This window comes from Thalassophryne amazonica, chromosome 12 (assembly GCF_902500255.1).
Source record: "Thalassophryne amazonica chromosome 12, fThaAma1.1, whole genome shotgun sequence".
Taxonomy (NCBI): domain Eukaryota; kingdom Metazoa; phylum Chordata; class Actinopteri; order Batrachoidiformes; family Batrachoididae; genus Thalassophryne; species Thalassophryne amazonica.
Genome location: NC_047114.1, coordinates 62,434,596 through 62,452,048, shown reverse-complemented (window position 1 = coordinate 62,452,048; position 17,453 = coordinate 62,434,596). Strand labels below are relative to the sequence as shown.

Genomic DNA, 17,453 nt, shown 5'->3' with positions numbered 1-17,453 from the left:
AGCGCGCGCATGCAGAGAATGCAAGGTGATGAATAAAAGAGCATAACTTTGTAAAAAAAAATACCTTGAAAAAGTATGTCAATTTAACCAGATTTGCATGCCTGCAAATCAGATGGATTTGTATGCTCCATAATGTAGACTTTGATGGAGAAAAACCAATCAACAAATTCAAAGTGCCATGTTGTTTGTGTACTTTGACACCCTGTGCACGTGCTCTCAAAACTGCAAACTGGCTTAAACCCTCAACTTTTTGAGACACCTTGTGATTATAAATATACTGCTGGAAAGTTAAATCTTGAAAGAGGAAACAATACAAAAAACTAGTATTTGATGTACCTCACAATCTCTATTTTTGTACCTCATAAAGTGTTTTTTTCCTACCGTTTTTCTCTGTATGGCTGGTCAATAAATGCAGTTCTTTAATGGCCGTGTGGACCTTGTGTATTTAGGTTTCTGGGTCATGGCGGTGTTTACGTTTGCAGACGTTTTTTTTTCCCCCCCTAAATACAGTTTGTGTTCCCCACGTGAATAAAACATACTGTATAACCCATTGTGTAATAGTAACGGTAGCCATGATGAACACACCCTACCGTGACCACATTCTTACCACTGGAGATGCTGCATGGATGACACGAACACGCGGACACGCACAGTGGCAGTGACAGCAGCGGCTTTGGCTCGCTGCTTGAGGCTGTGGCGCGGGTGACGTCAGCGCAGTGTGCGGGAGACGAAGCGGCGTGCGTGCGGCGGCTGGCGAGACAAAGGCGGTGAAGCGACCGGGGTCAGGCAGCGGCGGAGAGCAGCCAGTGTGTTTTACGCTTTTAATTTTATTTTTTTCTACGCGTAACCGAGCTTGGATTTGAAGTGTAGTTGCTTTGGAAACACGGCAGACTAAGGAGCCGATTTTACTCTGAGCGATGTGATTAGATTCTTTCAAAGTGGAGAAAAGAAGAGCGTGCTGTTATTTTTTTTTTAGCGTTTTTTTTTTTTTTTCCTCGAACGCCCCCCGTTTAGCGTGCTGCTGCTAGTTAGCCGCTAGCGCCTAGCGCCTCCTCCTGACGGCTTTTTTTTTTCTTCAAGACCGGAGCGAGCAGAGGACATAGGCAAGAGAAAGTAAGTTCGCGTGGCTTCTGCCATTGTTTATTTTAACTACAAACATCCTTGCTGTTAAAGAAAATAAGAAGTTTGAGTGTTGGAGCGGAGCTAGCTTGCTAGCAGCGGTGCTCCCAAACAAAGGGGTCGACAACGTGCCTGAGTGCCGCTAGCCTGTTAGCTGCTTAAAGCTAACAACAGTTATATCAGAAACTCTTCTAAAGGCTGCAACAGCGGGTTAAGTTGCTACACAGCTTGAACACTTTGGGGACTTGTGTAGAGAGTGTTCGGCGTTGTCCCGACAAAACGGCGAGCTGTCGGCATTGTTTCAGTTAATCAGACAAAGCGCCCACGGAAGCGCTGCTGTTTACTGCTAAAACACTGATTTTTCTTTTGACTTTTATTTCAGACGAGGCTTGTGCTCAACTCCCAACGAACAGGGGCATCCGAGATCTGATGTGAGATCCACGGACGCGCCATGCCGAGCCCTTTATTCCACCCGGAGATTATGGACCACGACGTGGTGATCGGCAGCCAGCACAGCGGGGTCAGTCTGCCCCGGGAGACGGAACAGGAGTCCCGCGAAGAGGAGCACCAAGAGGCGCTCCGCTTCGCGCTGGACCAGTTGTCACTCATGGCCATGGAGAAGGTGGACGGTGGGAGCGGAGGAGGAGGAGGCGGCGGCGGGCTGGAGGGGACGCAAGCTCCGGGTTCTGAGAACTGCAACGGCGTGGGTGGAGGTGGATACGTGGACCTCCAAATGCTGGAGCATCCCAGCGGCTCCCGGGATTCCCCGTCGTCGTGCTCTCCGTCTCCTGAGTACTACGGCTCGGGCGGGTACCACATGGCCGGTTCGCACTCCATGCTTCACGGGGAGCAGAGCTCCGTCCTCTGCAGCAGAAAGAGGAGCGTCAACATGACCGAATGTGTGCCTGTCCCGAGCTCCGAACATGTGGCCGAAATCGTAGGACGACAAGGTGAGCTCGTGAGACTGTTTTTGTTTACACGCCTCACGTTTAGCCTCATTGTTTGTTTATTTGGGTGGCTTCCTGTTGACAGGAGTCTCTCTCAACTTCTCACAATGCGATGCACTTTGCATTTAATGCACGGATCATGCATGGAAAAAGGCGTGTGTGCGCGCTCGTGTATGTTTTAAGATAATTTAGACAATGGGAGCGAAGGAGTGAGTGTGGGGGGGAGGGGAGGGTGGAAGAGTGTCAGACAAAGCGGCAGATTGTCGGGAGTCTGGACGTGTCTGGCAGCTTGCACCAAACAAAGGAAACTGGCTCAATCTTATTGATTTTTAAAGATCGCGCGCCGCGAGCGGCTGCTAAAAGCACAGAACTCTTAAATCGGGCTTCTGGCGCACGCTGACGTTGGACTGTTGCCGGTTTTATTGTGCTGCTGTTGAGCTAACGCGGGACTGGGCGGTGTTCCTGTGTGGACCCAGCCGTCTGTGCCGCGCGCCCGTGCGCCGCTCGATGTTTGCTACCTTTTTTTGGTTTGTTTTTTAGTTTAGTTTTATTTCTATAATATGTATCGTGCATTTGGAATTGAGTAGCTGTTGCGGGTTCGATGCCGCTACCGCGGTAGCGCCGTGGCATTGTTCTCTTTGTTTGAAAAAGCCATGCTTTCTGCTTCCCACAATGACATCACACTCCGAGCCGCCTATTGGCTGGCGACAATCTAGCGTCCGTATTTAAAGAAACAGCGCACAAACTGCAGGCTGCTTCAAAAAACAAAACAAAAAAAACACCACAACGCTGCTGTTAATGTTTTTATATTATTTAAAACAAGCAGCACTGTATTTAGTGAGCACCGGAATCACCGGGTTGGCAGTAAGGTGTGCATAAATCACATGTAAACAAACGGGTCAACTTTACATGTGGCTCCCTGAACAAGTCCGGGCATGTCCCATTGTTACAACATTCCCATTTATAATACATGTATAAAAGAATAAATAAGTGTAACAAATGCTGTCAACACTGAAGAAATTATTTCCACTGCATTCTATTATGTTTCAATATTTCTGATTAGTGTACATTGTTAAATACCATTTCGCCTTGTACAGTAGAAAAAGCAGCATTTCTTTTGGTAAACTGATTCACACGCATCACTCCAAAAGGCGTTTAAGTCACCGACTTTTTTAAGATGATGTGTAGTGTGTATATAATGTTATTAGTGTGTATGTGTTGAAAAAGCTGTGGAAAGTTTAGAAAACAAAGAGCTGCAAAATATATAAATTAATAACAAATGGTCATATTTTAATGATCAAGCTACATGTTGTGCAATTCATAAGAAAATTTGATTGTATTTAATCACATTTTTAGTTATTTTTATTATTGGTGATTTATGGTATGTCATGTAACAGGCGGCACACCTGTAAACAAAAAAATCATTTTATTTTGCAAATTTTAATATGACTTGCTTGTGATTTTGTTGGAATGTGGTTGTTGGGGATTTATTTTGGTCCACAGATGATGATATTGAAAGCCAAACATCTCAATTCTCTTGAAATTTTTAGGTTTCTTTAAATATTTGAAAAGTGTTGTACGTGGCTCATACTTACATGCTCATAAGAAAATTTGGAGCACGTTGCTAATAACGATTTGTGTATACTATGGTGCACACTGGAAGGACTGCTCAGCTGTTGTTGTTTTTTTGTTTGTTTTTTTGTCGCACTTATCACAAAATCACAGTGCGTCACAACAAACAATAAAATTAAAATCATAGAATATCAAGTTATATTAAATGGTTATTCAGTCATGTTTATTCAATGGAATGTCCCAAATCTGAATTTTTCCACAGACTATCACTCTTGTTTTACTCAGCAACTGCTTTTAAGCTTTTTCCATGTTTGCAGAGCTTAAACTTGACTGTTTTGCAGTCCAAAACTAGACTTTTTTTAAAAAATTTTTATTAAAGCCCTTAGCAGTTGAACTGTTATATGCGCCACCTTGTAATATTCATGCTGGGTGGAGTTGGCTGTTCTGTTTAGTTTGTGAGGGGAGTGCATCAGGTGAGGACTGCGCACAGAGAATATTGAAACTTTCCATGGCGGAAATGTTTGAGGAAAGTGTCTTTTGTGTGCGTGTTATATTCCAGCTGAAACTCGTGACTGTTGTTCTGCACCTTTCAGGTTGTAAGATCAAGGCTTTGAGGGCCAAGACAAATACTTACATAAAGACACCGGTCAGGGGTGAGGATCCGGTGTTCATTGTCACAGGACGTAGGGAGGATGTGGAGATGGCCAAACGTGAAATTGTATCTGCTGCTGAGCATTTCTCGATGATCCGAGCATCCCGATGCAAAGCTGGTGGTCCTGGAGGAGGGGGTTCTCTACCCGGACCTCCACATCTTCCTGGACAGACAACCATACAGGTATGTAAACAACTTTTCTTGTACTACTACTACAGAACAGAAAAGGACAGGTTGTTTTAAAAATGAGTGGGGAAATTAAACTGAGGTTTCTTTGATTTAGGTGAGGGTGCCCTACAGAGTTGTTGGTTTAGTCGTTGGACCAAAAGGAGCAACTATCAAGCGCATACAGCAGCAGACCCACACCTACATTGTTACCCCGAGTCGGGAGAAGGACCCCGTGTTTGAGGTGACAGGCATGCCTGAGAACGTGGACCGTGCCAGAGAGGAGATTGAGACCCACATCACTCTTCGAACTGGAACCTTTGTTGATCTTCAGGGAGACAATGACTTCCACACCAATGGTACCGATGTGAGTCTAGAAGGCCTTGGCTCTCTGAGCGGAGCGCTGGGGACGTCTCTGTGGTCCAGGGCTACCACCCACCATTCTGCTCCCCCTCCTCCCCCTCCTCCTCCCCCTCCTCCTCACTCACCACCTCCTTCGCTTCCAATGGCCATGCACCACTCCTCCAGTCGGAAGATGGCTTCCTCAGTCTCATATCACGCGCACAACGGCGGCATGAGCTCAGACGGCTTCAGCACTACCCGCAAAGTTACAGAGGGAGGAAGCCCCACAAGTCCATTTAGCACAGGCTCCAGCACTGCTGACAGAGGATTCACTTTCGGAGGCGATTCCGCCCCGGGCATGCCCTCCTCAGATGAACTTGGCTTTGAGTTTAGTGCTTCCAACATCTGGGCACCTTTTGTGAATGGAACAAGGGATAAGACCGCCAGCAGCTCCCAGCAGCAGCCTCTGCGGCGCAACAGCAGCGGACTGAGTGGTGGCGCCATCACTCCGCGATTGTCTCCAACTCTGCCTCAGGACACAGGCATGGGCCCGCTGGATCATCCGTTAGCCCGTCGTGCCCAGAGCGACCCCCTCAGCACTCTCTCCTGGTTACAGTCCAGCAGCACAGGCGGCGGCTCGTTCTCTGGCGCCTCCAGCTCCAGCTCCGGCGGATCATCAACCGGTTACTCCTCCTGCTCAGCCTCTTCCCTGCCTGGTGGTTCACCCACCGACTCAGAAGGAGGCAGCAGCGGAGTGGGGATCAGTTCTGGGATGCTGAGCCGACTGAAAGGTGGGTCCGGCGCTGGTGTTGCAGGCTTCGTCGGCGTTGGCCCCGGGGTCAACAGAGACTGTTTTGTGTGTTTTGAGAGCGAGGTGACTGCAGCTCTGGTGCCTTGTGGTCACAACCTGTTCTGCATGGAGTGCGCCGGCCAGATCTGCCAGTCAGCTGAGCCGGAGTGCCCTGTCTGCCACACCCCCACCACACAGTGCATCCGCATCTTCTCCTAATGGAGAGGACGAGCTGGCAGGAGCAGACTGACCATCACACATCCATGATTGACCACAATAAATGCATTAATAGAGATGATGATGATACTGTATGGATGTTGTTATTGCTGACAACTGTCAATAATAATAATAATAATAATTAATAATAATGACTTTGTGAGAGTGCAGTGAGGTGAAAATGATCTGCAGACAGTTGCAGTCTCACCGAGGGAACTTGTGGACAGAAAACTAGTGTCTTATCTCTCTTCAGGCCTTCATGTTGACCCAGACCAGCCTGTTTTGGCTCCACACGGCTCAGGCCAGCGGTCTGTCACTACATTTCTTCATTCTCGCTTCTTCAGCTGCCGCTTTCTTCACCGCAGCCTTTCCTTTTGGACATGTTTATACGTAACAGATATTTTTGATGAAGCTGTCCATGAGGCCTGCACTTTTTCTACTCCTTTATTTTTCATGTTCACAGCAGGATGCAAACTGTTGGGCCAATCTCTCGCTTTCTCCTCTGCTCTCAGTGCTGTTGTCGGTGATGTTACATGGCGGGGATTTTCTGTAAGTTTGAAACTTGAAAAGAAAAAAAATCTAACCAACAAAATAGGTGTAGTCAGTAGTCAGGCGCAGAACACAAAATTACATCCAACACTGCTCTTAGAATTAGATTCTTGTCTTTATTCAGCAAACTGGATAATTTGTCACTAATGGATGCTATATAGCAAATGTGTTTCTGACCCCCCCCCCCCCCCAAAAAAAAAATGACGTGACATTAACACTAACTGTACGTGAGTGTGTGCCACATTTCAAATGTGGCAGCTGCTTTGACTCGCAGTAAACATCCTTTAACACTTAGGAGGGGGGAAACTTAAGGAAGGAGTCAGAAGCCTGACAATCCCTTTACATTTCTGACTTGTGTGTTGGTGTCACTTTTTGTTGTTTTTTGTTTTTTGTAAAATTCCTGCTGCCCCTCTGTTTGAGATCCTTCCACAGCACATTTCCTTACAGTGGTCACAACATCTATTACAGGTCACTCTGCTGACCGCGGGGCTAACAGACACATTTTGAACTTGTGGGGTCAGACAGGGCTTTTCTAATGTTGCACATGAATGTTTTCTCCAGTAGGGGTCTTGGTTATGGAGCAGTGGCTGCTCCAACAATAACAAGGGGCTCAATGGAGCTTTTTTTCCCCCCCTCGTTTTCCCCGTGCACTGTAACTCAGCCCCTCTAAAACAGCTCTTAGCCCTTTTATTGTGTTCTGGTCTTCCGCCCCCCCCCCCTTTTTTTTTTTTTTACAGTGAAGCTGTGACGCACTGTTGTACCCGTACAGCTGAGTGCTTCCAGGCAAATGTCGCACTCTAAACTGTAGTTATTTAACTTTCATTGATTGCTTCGTAACATTGCGAAGTCTTAATGAAGCAGTTGAATATTGTGATCTGATCCCTCCCCCATCCCATAGTATTGATAGTGTATATTTGATTTTTTGGGGGGTGGGGGTGTTGTGACGGTACACAGTTGCTGTTTGCAGCCCTTTTGAAACATGGAATCGGCTCATAGAATGAGACAAGCCATGAATTAAAAATGACACACCTAATTCTTAAGGGCTTCCTCTGACTGCACAGACATGATGACATTTTCAGGCTCACACCGTAGGAAGAAGGATCAACGTCTCCTTTATGGCAGCTAGTAGCTAGGTCATCCAGGGCTTCCAGACACTGCGTTTCAATCCCAGCAGCAGCGGAATGTTTTTTAAATGCTTTTATTTTTCTAATGGGTCTGTCTGTACACAGTCATTGCCTGGTCCTCAAGTCACTTCCACCGTGTATCCTCCCCCGGTTGTAGCTGCAAATCAGAAGTGGGTGTGGGGGCTTGATGTTGCAGGAAGAAGGGGTAACTCGACTCATGATTAAAATTGGCCACTGAGGCGTAAACAGCGCGGGCAGCTGCTGCTCCGCTTTGGTGCTCTAGAGACAATAATGTTGAACTTCTGATGCCTGACTGTCGGTGCGTCGCTTTGGCTGAGCACAGCAGCGGCCATGTATTTAAAAAAAAAAAAAAAAAAAAAATCTGTGCCGGAGCTGAACTCGTGGTCTTTTAGAAGACTTGTCCATGGTGCTGTGGTGCAGCTCCCGACGCAGACTGTTTACGTGCAGCGGTGGCACAGCTCGTCGTTTAACGGGTGCGGTTCTCGAGTCTGCTGTGGAACCCGCAGTCCGTCCTCTGGTGGAGGGGGTCTGGTGTTGCTTTTTTGTTTGCCTGTGCACATTCACAACAGAAGCTGTGAATGCGTCCGACCGAACAGATCAGCGATGACTGTTAAGTGACTCCGAGGCCCATCTTGAGTCTGGATTAAAACTCGAGTCGTTAAAGGAATAAAATGTTTCCAACAGATGGGACTAATAGAAATCCTGGTGCTGTACCAGAATGTTTCTGCCCAACGGGCGAAAGTTGGTGATGTACAGTAGTGTAATTGTTGAAAGGTACTTTTTTTTTTTTCTCCCCCCTCTCCCAGATTGCTGGTTTTAATCTCCCTCCCCCTTCTTTCCCCGAAAGGTTTGAAAACAGGGTTTCCTGAGGCATGCTAGCCAGTGATCTCTGACCTTTTTTGTGATTAGAGGGGGGATGCAAAGAGAGCCATGCCAGTAAGGGGGTGACACACTCCCCCCTCACGCCTCCGCTCTCCTGTTTTGCTTTAATTCTCTTTGTATGCAGAACCAAAATGAAAACGTCAGCAAACCCGGTTTCAGGCCTGACCTGCTTGTAAATACCTGGAATACAATCATCGAACGGCATCTTGTTTTCGAGCGCAAACAACTTAATTGAAGTGTAGTTTCTAAAGAACATGTATCATTATTTGTAAGTTAACCATCTGCATGTCTTCAAGCCACACGGCGTTAGTTAATAATTTTTAAGATTTACAAAAACTTTTTACACATTTTATTTTTTACAATTTATTTGCTTACCTAAATATCCCAGACAATAATGTGACCCTTTTTATGTCAAATTTATTTTTTCCATTTTTATTTTCTTTAGTATTTTCTGTGTACTACATATAGGCGATTTATAACAAAATGATAAAAATTATTGAAGAAATTTTAAAATTGAAATATATTTTATTTGAAAGTTTATGGACCTTTTAACCGTGAGCCGGGAAAATTGTATAATCATATAATTTGAGCTGACTTGACGGTTATGAGAAATGTATCAAGAGTTTTATTTTTTATGCTTCTTTAATAAAGTCTTGTTTTTTTTTTTTGTTTCATTTTTTTACTGTAAAAATAACCAGTGTCTGTGTTTATTCTGCACTGGATAAGGTGCTGTTTCTTCACCACATGGTGGCGGTATAGACACAGTTGCAGATGAAATCTTTCAATAATGACGTGCAGTAAAATTCATCTTTGTTATTCAATGTTGAAGCTGATTGAGAATGTTTCACCAGGCTGTCAAATGTTCTCTGAAACAGGGTCTGCACTGCTGTGCACATGCCCACGTTAAGGTCTCAAGCATCAACACAGATTTTAAGTTTAGAAAATAGTTGAGTTCTATATATGTTTAAAATCACGGTGGTGAGGGACTTCTCCAGAATGCTTGACTCTCACTCTGCATTTGCACACATGAAGTTTAACATCTTTGTGGAGGAGTTATAACATCTGGTTCAACTTTTGTAAAGCGGTAATGTCTGACCCTCCCCCTCTCTGCAGGGAGGTCAAAGGTCACACAGCCCAGACTCCACTCATTGAAGCGGAAGCTGGCTGTTAAAGTTGGTTTGTATCTGTGTCCACGGATGTCTCTTTTTTTTTTTATGTGTAATAGCAGAACCCTGCAGTGTCAAATGATTTCAAGTTTCCATTCAAAAGATTGTGTTGGGTTGCACAAAGGTGAGTTTTTATATTTGGGGCTTTGTGATGTCATGACGTCATTTCTTTGCCCTAACGCCATCAAGTTTAGTATACATCACTAATTTTTGAGGATTAATATGTGCAGCCTGTTCGTGGTTGTGTTCAAAATAATAGCAGTGTGTTTAAAAAAAAAAAAAAAACGCTCAAAATCCTTCCAGTGGCTTTTTATTTCCATACACACAAATGTATTGAGAACATTGCACATTCTATTCCAAATTAAGATGTCAATTGTTATAACTTTACAGAAGCTGAATTTTTCTTTACAAGTTCAAACATTTACTGTATAAACGGAAAATGCTTGTAGATTTAGCTTTCCTGTCAATCACTGAACTAATATTTTGTTGTGTAACTGGTACTTCTGAGAGCTGCTTCACGTCTGTGTTGCATGAAGTCTGGCGCCTGTCAACAGGTATTCTAGCCCAACATGTCTGGACTACATTCCATAATTTCAGTGCATTTCTTGGTTTTGCCCCAGAAACATGTTTGATGTCACCCCAGAGGTTTTCTATTGGATTAAGGGTCCAGGATTAGGCTGGCCACTCCATAACTTTAATCTTGTTGGTCTGGAACTAAGACATTGCACACTTGCTGGTGTGTTTGGGGCTGTTTTCTTCTTGAAACACCCACTTCAAGGGGCTTTCCTCTTCGGCATGAAGCAGCATGACCTCTTTAAATACATTGACATGTTCATACTGATCCATGATCCCTGGTACGTGATAAATAGGGTCAACACCATAGTATGACAAACGTCCCCATAACATCAGAATCAGAATTCTCTGTCATTGTTCCTCAGGGGCTCAACGAAATTCAAAAAACAGCTCTAAAAAGAAAAAAGCAGTGCAAAAAAAAAAAATAAATAATGCATATAAAAGTTATAAAAAGACATAAAAATATGAAGTTATAAAAGGCTGTTACAGTGGGGTTGAGGCGTTCAGGGCAACAACAGCTCTTGAAAAGAAGCTGTTTTTCAGTCTGTTTTACTCCTTATTGTTCTAAAGCGCCTCCCAGAAAAGTTCAAATAGGTGGTGACCGGGGTGTGAGGAGTCCTTGACGATGTTGTGCGCTCTCCTGATGCAGCAGGTCTGGTGAATCTCCTCCAAAATGGGAGAGTGCAGCCAATCAGTCTCTGGGCGGTGTTAATGACCTCCTGGAGCTGCTTCCTCTCTACTGCAGTGCAGCTGGAGAACCACAGCGAGATGCTGCAGCTCAGCACAGACTCCACAGAGCAGCGGTAGAAGGACAGCAGGAGCTCAGGTCTCAAATTATTCTTCCTGAGAGTCCTCAGGAAGTAGAGTCTCTGCTGCGCTTTCTTCAGGATCGCTGTGGAGTTAATAGTCCACGTCAGATCCTCACTGATGTAGATGCCCAGGAACCTGAAGTCTTGCACCATTTCCACCCTATCCCCATTGATGGTGATGGGCTGAATGTCTGGTTTACACTTCCTAAAGTCAACGATAAGCTCCTTTGACTTGGAGGTGTTCAGGGTGAGATTATTATTCGTATACCAGACAGACAGACGCTCCACCTCCACCCTGTAGGCAGTCTCATCTCCGAGATGAGCCCCACCACCGTGGTGTCGTCCGCAAACTTAATGATGGTGTTGCTCAGGTGGGTGAGGGTGCAGTCATGGGTGTAGAGCAGGGGGCTCAGCACACAGCCCTGAGGAGAGCCGGTGCTGGTCCTCAGTGATGAGGACAGGTGGTGGCCTACTCTCACTCTCTGGGAGCGGCCCGTCAGGAAGTCCATAATCAAAAAACAGGTGCTGTCGGGGAGACCCAAGTCCCTCAGTTTGCTCACCAGCCTGCTCGGGATGATGGTGTTAAAGGCCGAGCTGAAGTCCAGGAAGAGCAGCCTGGCGTAGCTCTCCCACTGCTCCACGTGGGTAAGCGTGATGTGCAGAGCAGTGGCGATGGCTTCCTCTGTGGACCGCTTGGCTCTGTAGGCAAACTGGTGGGGGTCGAGTGTGGGGGGGGCAGACGTGAGATGATATGACTCCGTACCAGTTTCTCGAAGCACTTCATGATGATGGGGTGAGTGCTACTGGCCGGTAGTCATTGAGGCTGGTGATGTTCTGTTTAGGCAGAGGGACAATGGTGGAGGACTTCAAACAGGGTGGGATGGAGCACTGGGAGAGGGACTGGTTGAAGATGATAGTGAAGATCCCCGCCAGTTGGTCTGCACAGTCCCTCAGCACCCTTCCAGTCACACCGTCAGGTCCAGCAGCTTTTTGGGGGTTCACTGCCCTTAGGACTCTCCTCACTTCCTGTGTCTGCACCGTGAAGGTCTGGTCGTCAAGGGATGCAGACTGCAGTGTGGGCCCCGCTGATGGTTCAACCTCGAAGCGGGCGAAGAAGTGGTTAAGCTCCTGCGCCAGTGAGGCGTTCCCAGAGGTTGTAGTGGTGTTGCTGGACTTGAAGTTGGTGAGGTGCTGGACTCCTTGTCACACCTGTCGGCTGTTGTTGCTGCTGAAGTCCTCCTCGATCCTCCGCCTGTAGTCCGCCTTGGCCTCTCTGATGCCCCTCCTCAGCGCATCATGATGCTTGCTCCATCATGCTTCACTGTCTTCACAGTGTACTGTGGCTTGAATCCAGTTTTTGGGATCATCTGACAAACTGGCCCCTAGACACAAAAAGAACAATCTTGCTTACATCAGTTCACAAAATGTTGCGGCATTTCTCTTTAGGCCAGTCACTGTGTTTATTGCCAAATTGTAACCTCTTCAGCACGTCTGGACTTTGGGGGGGCTTCTTGCCCATAGCTTGGTTTCACATAGGCGTCTATTTGTTCCGGTACTCGCAGGTAACTTTAGACCTTTGATCCCCGGGACTGATCATTGGCTGAGTCTTTGCCATTCTGGCTGTACTTTGATCCATTTGAATGGTGTTTTTCCATTTTCTTTCACATCTTTCTGCTTTTGGTTGCCATTCAAAAGCATTTGAGATCATTTTAGCTGAGCAGCCTATAATTTTCTGCAATTCTTTGTTTTCCCCTCTCCCATCAACTTTTTAATCAAAGTACACTGTTCTTCTGAACAATGTCTGGAACAGCTCATTTTACTCAGATTTTCAGTGAGAAATGCACCACAACCAGCATGTACATTTGCTGCCTTAAAGGCCTCCTCCTGTTAGTGTGTAATAAGGGTCACAGAAAGAAAAATGCAGATGCTATTTTTATGAACGACCTAATATTTTTTTCTTCACTTTCTGTCAAGTAATAAGTTTGATAAATATTTCCTGATTTGATTTGGAATAGAATGTGCAGTGTATCCAACACATTAACATGTATGGAAATACAGTGCTATGTAAACGTTTTGGCACCCCTGATGATTTTCATGATTTTCCTTTATAAATCATTGGTTGTTTGGATCAGAAATTTCAGTTAAATATATCATATAGTAGACGAACACGCTAATATTTGAGAAGTGAAATGACATTTCTAGCATTTACAGAAAGTATGCAATAATTATTTAAACAAAATTAGGCAAGTGCATAAATTTCGGCACCCCAACAGAAAAAATACATCAATATTTAGTAAATCCTCCTTTTGCAGAAATAACGGCCTCTAAATGCTTCCTATATACAACCACAATTCCAGAGAAGTTGGGACGTTGTGTAAAATGTAAATAAAAACAATACAATGATTTGCAAATCCTCTTCAACCTATATTCAATTGAATACACCACAAAGACAAGATATTTAATGTTCAAACTGATAAACTTTATTGTTTTGTGCAAATATTTGTTACGCAGATGATACCCAGCTTTATCTATCCATGAAGCCAGAGGACACACACCAATTAGCTAAACTGCAGGATTGTCCTACAGACATAAAGACATGGATGACCTCTAATTTCCTGCTTTTAAAGTCAGATAAAACTGAAGTTATTGTACTTGGCCCCACAAATCTTAGAAACATGGTGTCTAACCAGATCCTTACTCTGGATGGCATTACCCTGACCTCTAGTAATACTGTGAGAAATCTTGGAGTCATTTTTGATCAGGATATGTCATTCAAAGCGCATATTAAACAAATATGTAGGACTGCTTTTTTGCATTTACGCAATATCTCTAAAATCAGAAAGGTCTTGTCTCAGAGTGATGCTGAAAAACTAATTCATGCATTTATTTCCTCTAGGCTGGACTATTGTAATTCATTATTATCAGGTTGTCCTAAAAGTTCCCTAAAAAGCCTTCAGTTAATTCAAAATGCTGCAGCTAGAGTACTGACGGGGACTAGAAGGAGAGAGCATATCTCACCCATATTGGCCTCTCTTCATTGGCTTCCTGTTAATTCTAGAATAGAATTTAAAATTCTTCTTCTTACTTATAAGGTTTTGAATAATCAGGTCCCATCTTATCTTAGGGACCTCGTAGTACCATATCACCCCAATAGAGCGCTTCGCTCTCAGACTGCAGGCTTACTTGTAGTTCCTAGGGTTTGTAAGAGTAGAATGGGAGGCAGAGCCTTCAGCTTTCAGGCTCCTCTCCTGTGGAACCAGCTCCCAATTCAGATCAGGGAGACAGACACCCTCTCTACTTTTAAGATTAGGCTTAAAACTTTCCTTTTTGCTAAAGCTTATAGTTAGGGCTGGATCAGGTGACCCTGAACCATCCCTTAGTTATGCTGCTATAGACGTAGACTGCTGGGGGGTTCCCATGATGCACTGTTTCTTTCTCTTTTTGCTCTGTATGCACCACTCTGCATTTAATCATTAGTGATCGATCTCTGGTCCCCTCCACAGCATGTCTTTTTCCTGGTTCTCTCCCTCAGCCCCAACCAGTCCCAGCAGAAGACTGCCCCTCCCTGAGCCTGGTTCTGCTGGAGGTTTCTTCCTGTTAAAAGGGAGTTTTTCCTTCCCACTGTAGCCAAGTGCTTGCTCACAGGGGGTCGTTTTGACCGTTGGGGTTTTACATAATTATTGTATGGCCTTGCCTTACAATATAAAGCGCCTTGGGGCAACTGTTTGTTGTGATTTGGCGCTATATAAAAAAATTGATTGAATTGATTGATTTTCAAATGGATGCCTGCAACACATTTCAAAAAAGCTGGGACAGTGGTATGTTTACCACTGTGTTACATCACCTTTCCTTCTAACAACACTCAATAAGCGTTTGGGAACTGAGGACACTAATTGTTGAAGCTTTGTAGGTGGAAATCTTTCCCATTCTTGCTTGATGTATGACTTCAGTTGTTCAACAGTCCGGGGTCTCCGTTGTCGTATTTTGCGCTTCATAATGCGCCACACATTTTCAATGGCTGTCAGGTCTGGACTGCAGGCAGGCCAGTCTACTACCCGCACTCTTTTACTATGAAGCCATGCTGTTGTAACACGTGCAGAATGTGGCTTGGCATTGTCTTGCTGAAATAAGCAGGGACGTCCCTGAAAAAGACGTTGCTTGGATGGCAGCATGTGTTGCTTCAAAACCTGGATGTACCTTTCAGCATTGATGGTGCCATCACAGATGTGTAGGTTGACCATGCCATGGGCACTAACACACCCCCCTACCATCACAGATGCTGGCTTTTGAACTTTGTGCTGGTAACAATCTGAATGGTCTTTTTCCTCTTGTCCAGAGGACACGACGTCCACGATTTCCAAAAACAATTTGAAATGTGGACTCATCAGGCCACAGCACACTTTTCCATTTTGTGTCTGTCCATTTCAAATGAGTTCGGGCCCAGAGAAGGCGGACGCGTTTCTGAATGTTGTTGATGTATGGCTTTCGCTTGGCATGGTAGAGTTTTAACTTGAGCTTGTAGATGTAGCTGCGAACTGTGTTAACTGACAATGGTTTTCTGCAGTGTTCCTGAGCCCATGCGGTAAAATCCTTTAGGGAATGATGTTGGTTTTTAATGCAGTGCCGCCTGAGGGATCGAAGGTCACGGGCATTCAATGCTGGTTTTCGGCCTTGCAGCTTACGTGCTGAAAGTTCTCCAGATTCTCTGAATCTTCTGATTATATTATAGACTGTAGATCAGGGGTGGGCAATCATGTGCCATAAAGGGCCGAGACATTGCAGGTTTTCCTTGCTACCACTCACCTTCGCAGGTAATTTCATTAATGTTCAGGTGTCTCAGCAGGTGATTTCATTGATGACCAGGTGTTTATGTGCAGGGGAGAAGCTCATCAGCAACCCACCAGGTGAGGTGATTGGTTGCAAGGAAAACCTGCAGTGTCTCGGCCCTCGTTGCCCACCCCTGCTGTAGATGCTGGAATCCCTAAATTCCTTGCAATTGAACATTGAGAAACATTGTTATTAAACTGATGAAGTATTTTTTCACGCAGTTGTTCACAAAGTGGCGATCCTCGCCCCATCTTTGTGAACAGCTGAGCCTTTTGGGAATGCTCCTTTTATACCCAATCATGACACTCACCTGTTCACCTGTGGAATGTTCCAAACATGTTCTTTGAGCATTCATCAACTTTCCCAGTCTTTTGTTGCCACTGTCCCAGGTTGTTTTAAATTTATTGCAGGCATCCATTTAAAAATGAGCAAATATTTGCACAAAAACAAAAAAGTCTATCACTTTGAACATTAAATATCTTGTCTTTGTGCTGTATTCAATTGAATATAGGTTGAAGAGGATTTGCAAATCATTGTATTCTGTTTTTATTTACATTTCACACAATGTCCCAACTTCACTGGAATTAGGGTTGTAGTCTGGATTCTCGTTGAAGGTATTTTGGACCATTCATCTTTACAAAACATCTCCAGTTCATCTCAGTCAGGTTTGTTGGTTTCTGAGCATGGACAGCCCACTTAAAATCACACCACAGATTTTCAATAATATTCAGGTCTGGGGACTGAGATGGTCATTCCAGAACGTTGTACTTGTTGCTCTGCATGAATGCCTTAGTAGATTTTGAGCAGTGTTTAGGGCCATTGTCTTGTTATAATATTAATAATTTATTATTTTATATAGTGCCAAATCACGAGTAATCGCTTCAAGGTGCTTCACAAACATCATGTAAAAGCAGAATAAAATAAAATAAGATTAAAACACAATAAAAAAAAATTTAACCATAAAAAGGTAAAATAAATAAAAAGAATAAAAAAGACACACAATCATATAAAATACTAATGATAAAACAGGGAGAACAAATGTGTCTTCAGCCTGGCTTTAAAAGTCTCCACAGAGTCCGACTGTCGTATCAGCACAGGCAGATCATTCCACAGAGCTGGGGCACGGTGATAGAAAGCTCTGTAACCCGCTGACTTTTTCTTCACCCTCGGGACACACAATAATCCTGCACCCTGTGAACACAGAGCCCCTGCCGGCACATAGGACTCAACCAGGCCAGCCAGATAGGGGGGTGCCAGTCTGTGAACAATTTTGTTTGATTGTTAAACAATTGTTGAAAGATCCAGCCCCGGTGCAACTTCAACTTTGTCACTGATTCTTGAACATTGTTTTCAAGAATCTGCTGATATTGACTGGAATCCATGTGACCCTCAACTTTAACAAGATTCCCAGTAGCTGCACTGGCCACACAGCATGATGGAACCACCTCCAAATTTTACTGTAGGTAGCAAGTGTTTTTCTTGGAATGGTGTTCTTTTTCCACCTCTTGTTATGTCCAAATAACTCAGTTTTAGCTTTCTCTGCATTACTCTCCCATACAGTGTCTCTTTGTGCAAAGTGCGCTGTATATTTGAATGATGCACAGACACTGTCTGCAGCAAGATCACGTTGTAGGTCTTTGGAGCAGGTCTGTGGGTTGACTGTGACTGTTCTCACCATCCTTCGCTTCAGCATATGAGA

At 44.6% G+C, this 17,453-nt stretch overlaps 1 protein-coding gene across 1 annotated transcript; it reads left to right on the top strand.

Annotated features, from left to right (window-relative positions):
- Positions 1 to 580: 580 nt before the first annotated feature.
- LOC117521793 (RNA-binding protein MEX3B) lies at positions 581 to 9,047 on the top strand. Its single transcript, XM_034183135.1, has 4 exons — positions 581 to 1,113; positions 1,502 to 2,069; positions 4,232 to 4,473; positions 4,574 to 9,047. The coding sequence occupies exons 2-4, from the start codon at positions 1,571 to 1,573 to the stop codon at positions 5,804 to 5,806; spliced, it is 1,974 nt and encodes a 657-aa protein (XP_034039026.1). The 5' UTR covers positions 581 to 1,113; positions 1,502 to 1,570; the 3' UTR covers positions 5,807 to 9,047.
- Positions 9,048 to 17,453: the final 8,406 nt, after the last annotated feature.

Bases quoted from the DNA above. Each gene is read 5' to 3' on its own strand.
- LOC117521793 (XM_034183135.1), top strand. From the start codon at position 1,571: ATGCCGAGCCCTTTATTCCACCCGGAGATTATGGACCACGACGTGGTG. The intron at 2,070-4,231 runs GTGAGCTCGTGA...TGCACCTTTCAG, and splicing joins CGAAATCGTAGGACGACAAG to GTTGTAAGATCAAGGCTTTG. The intron at 4,474-4,573 runs GTATGTAAACAA...TCTTTGATTTAG, and splicing joins CTGGACAGACAACCATACAG to GTGAGGGTGCCCTACAGAGT.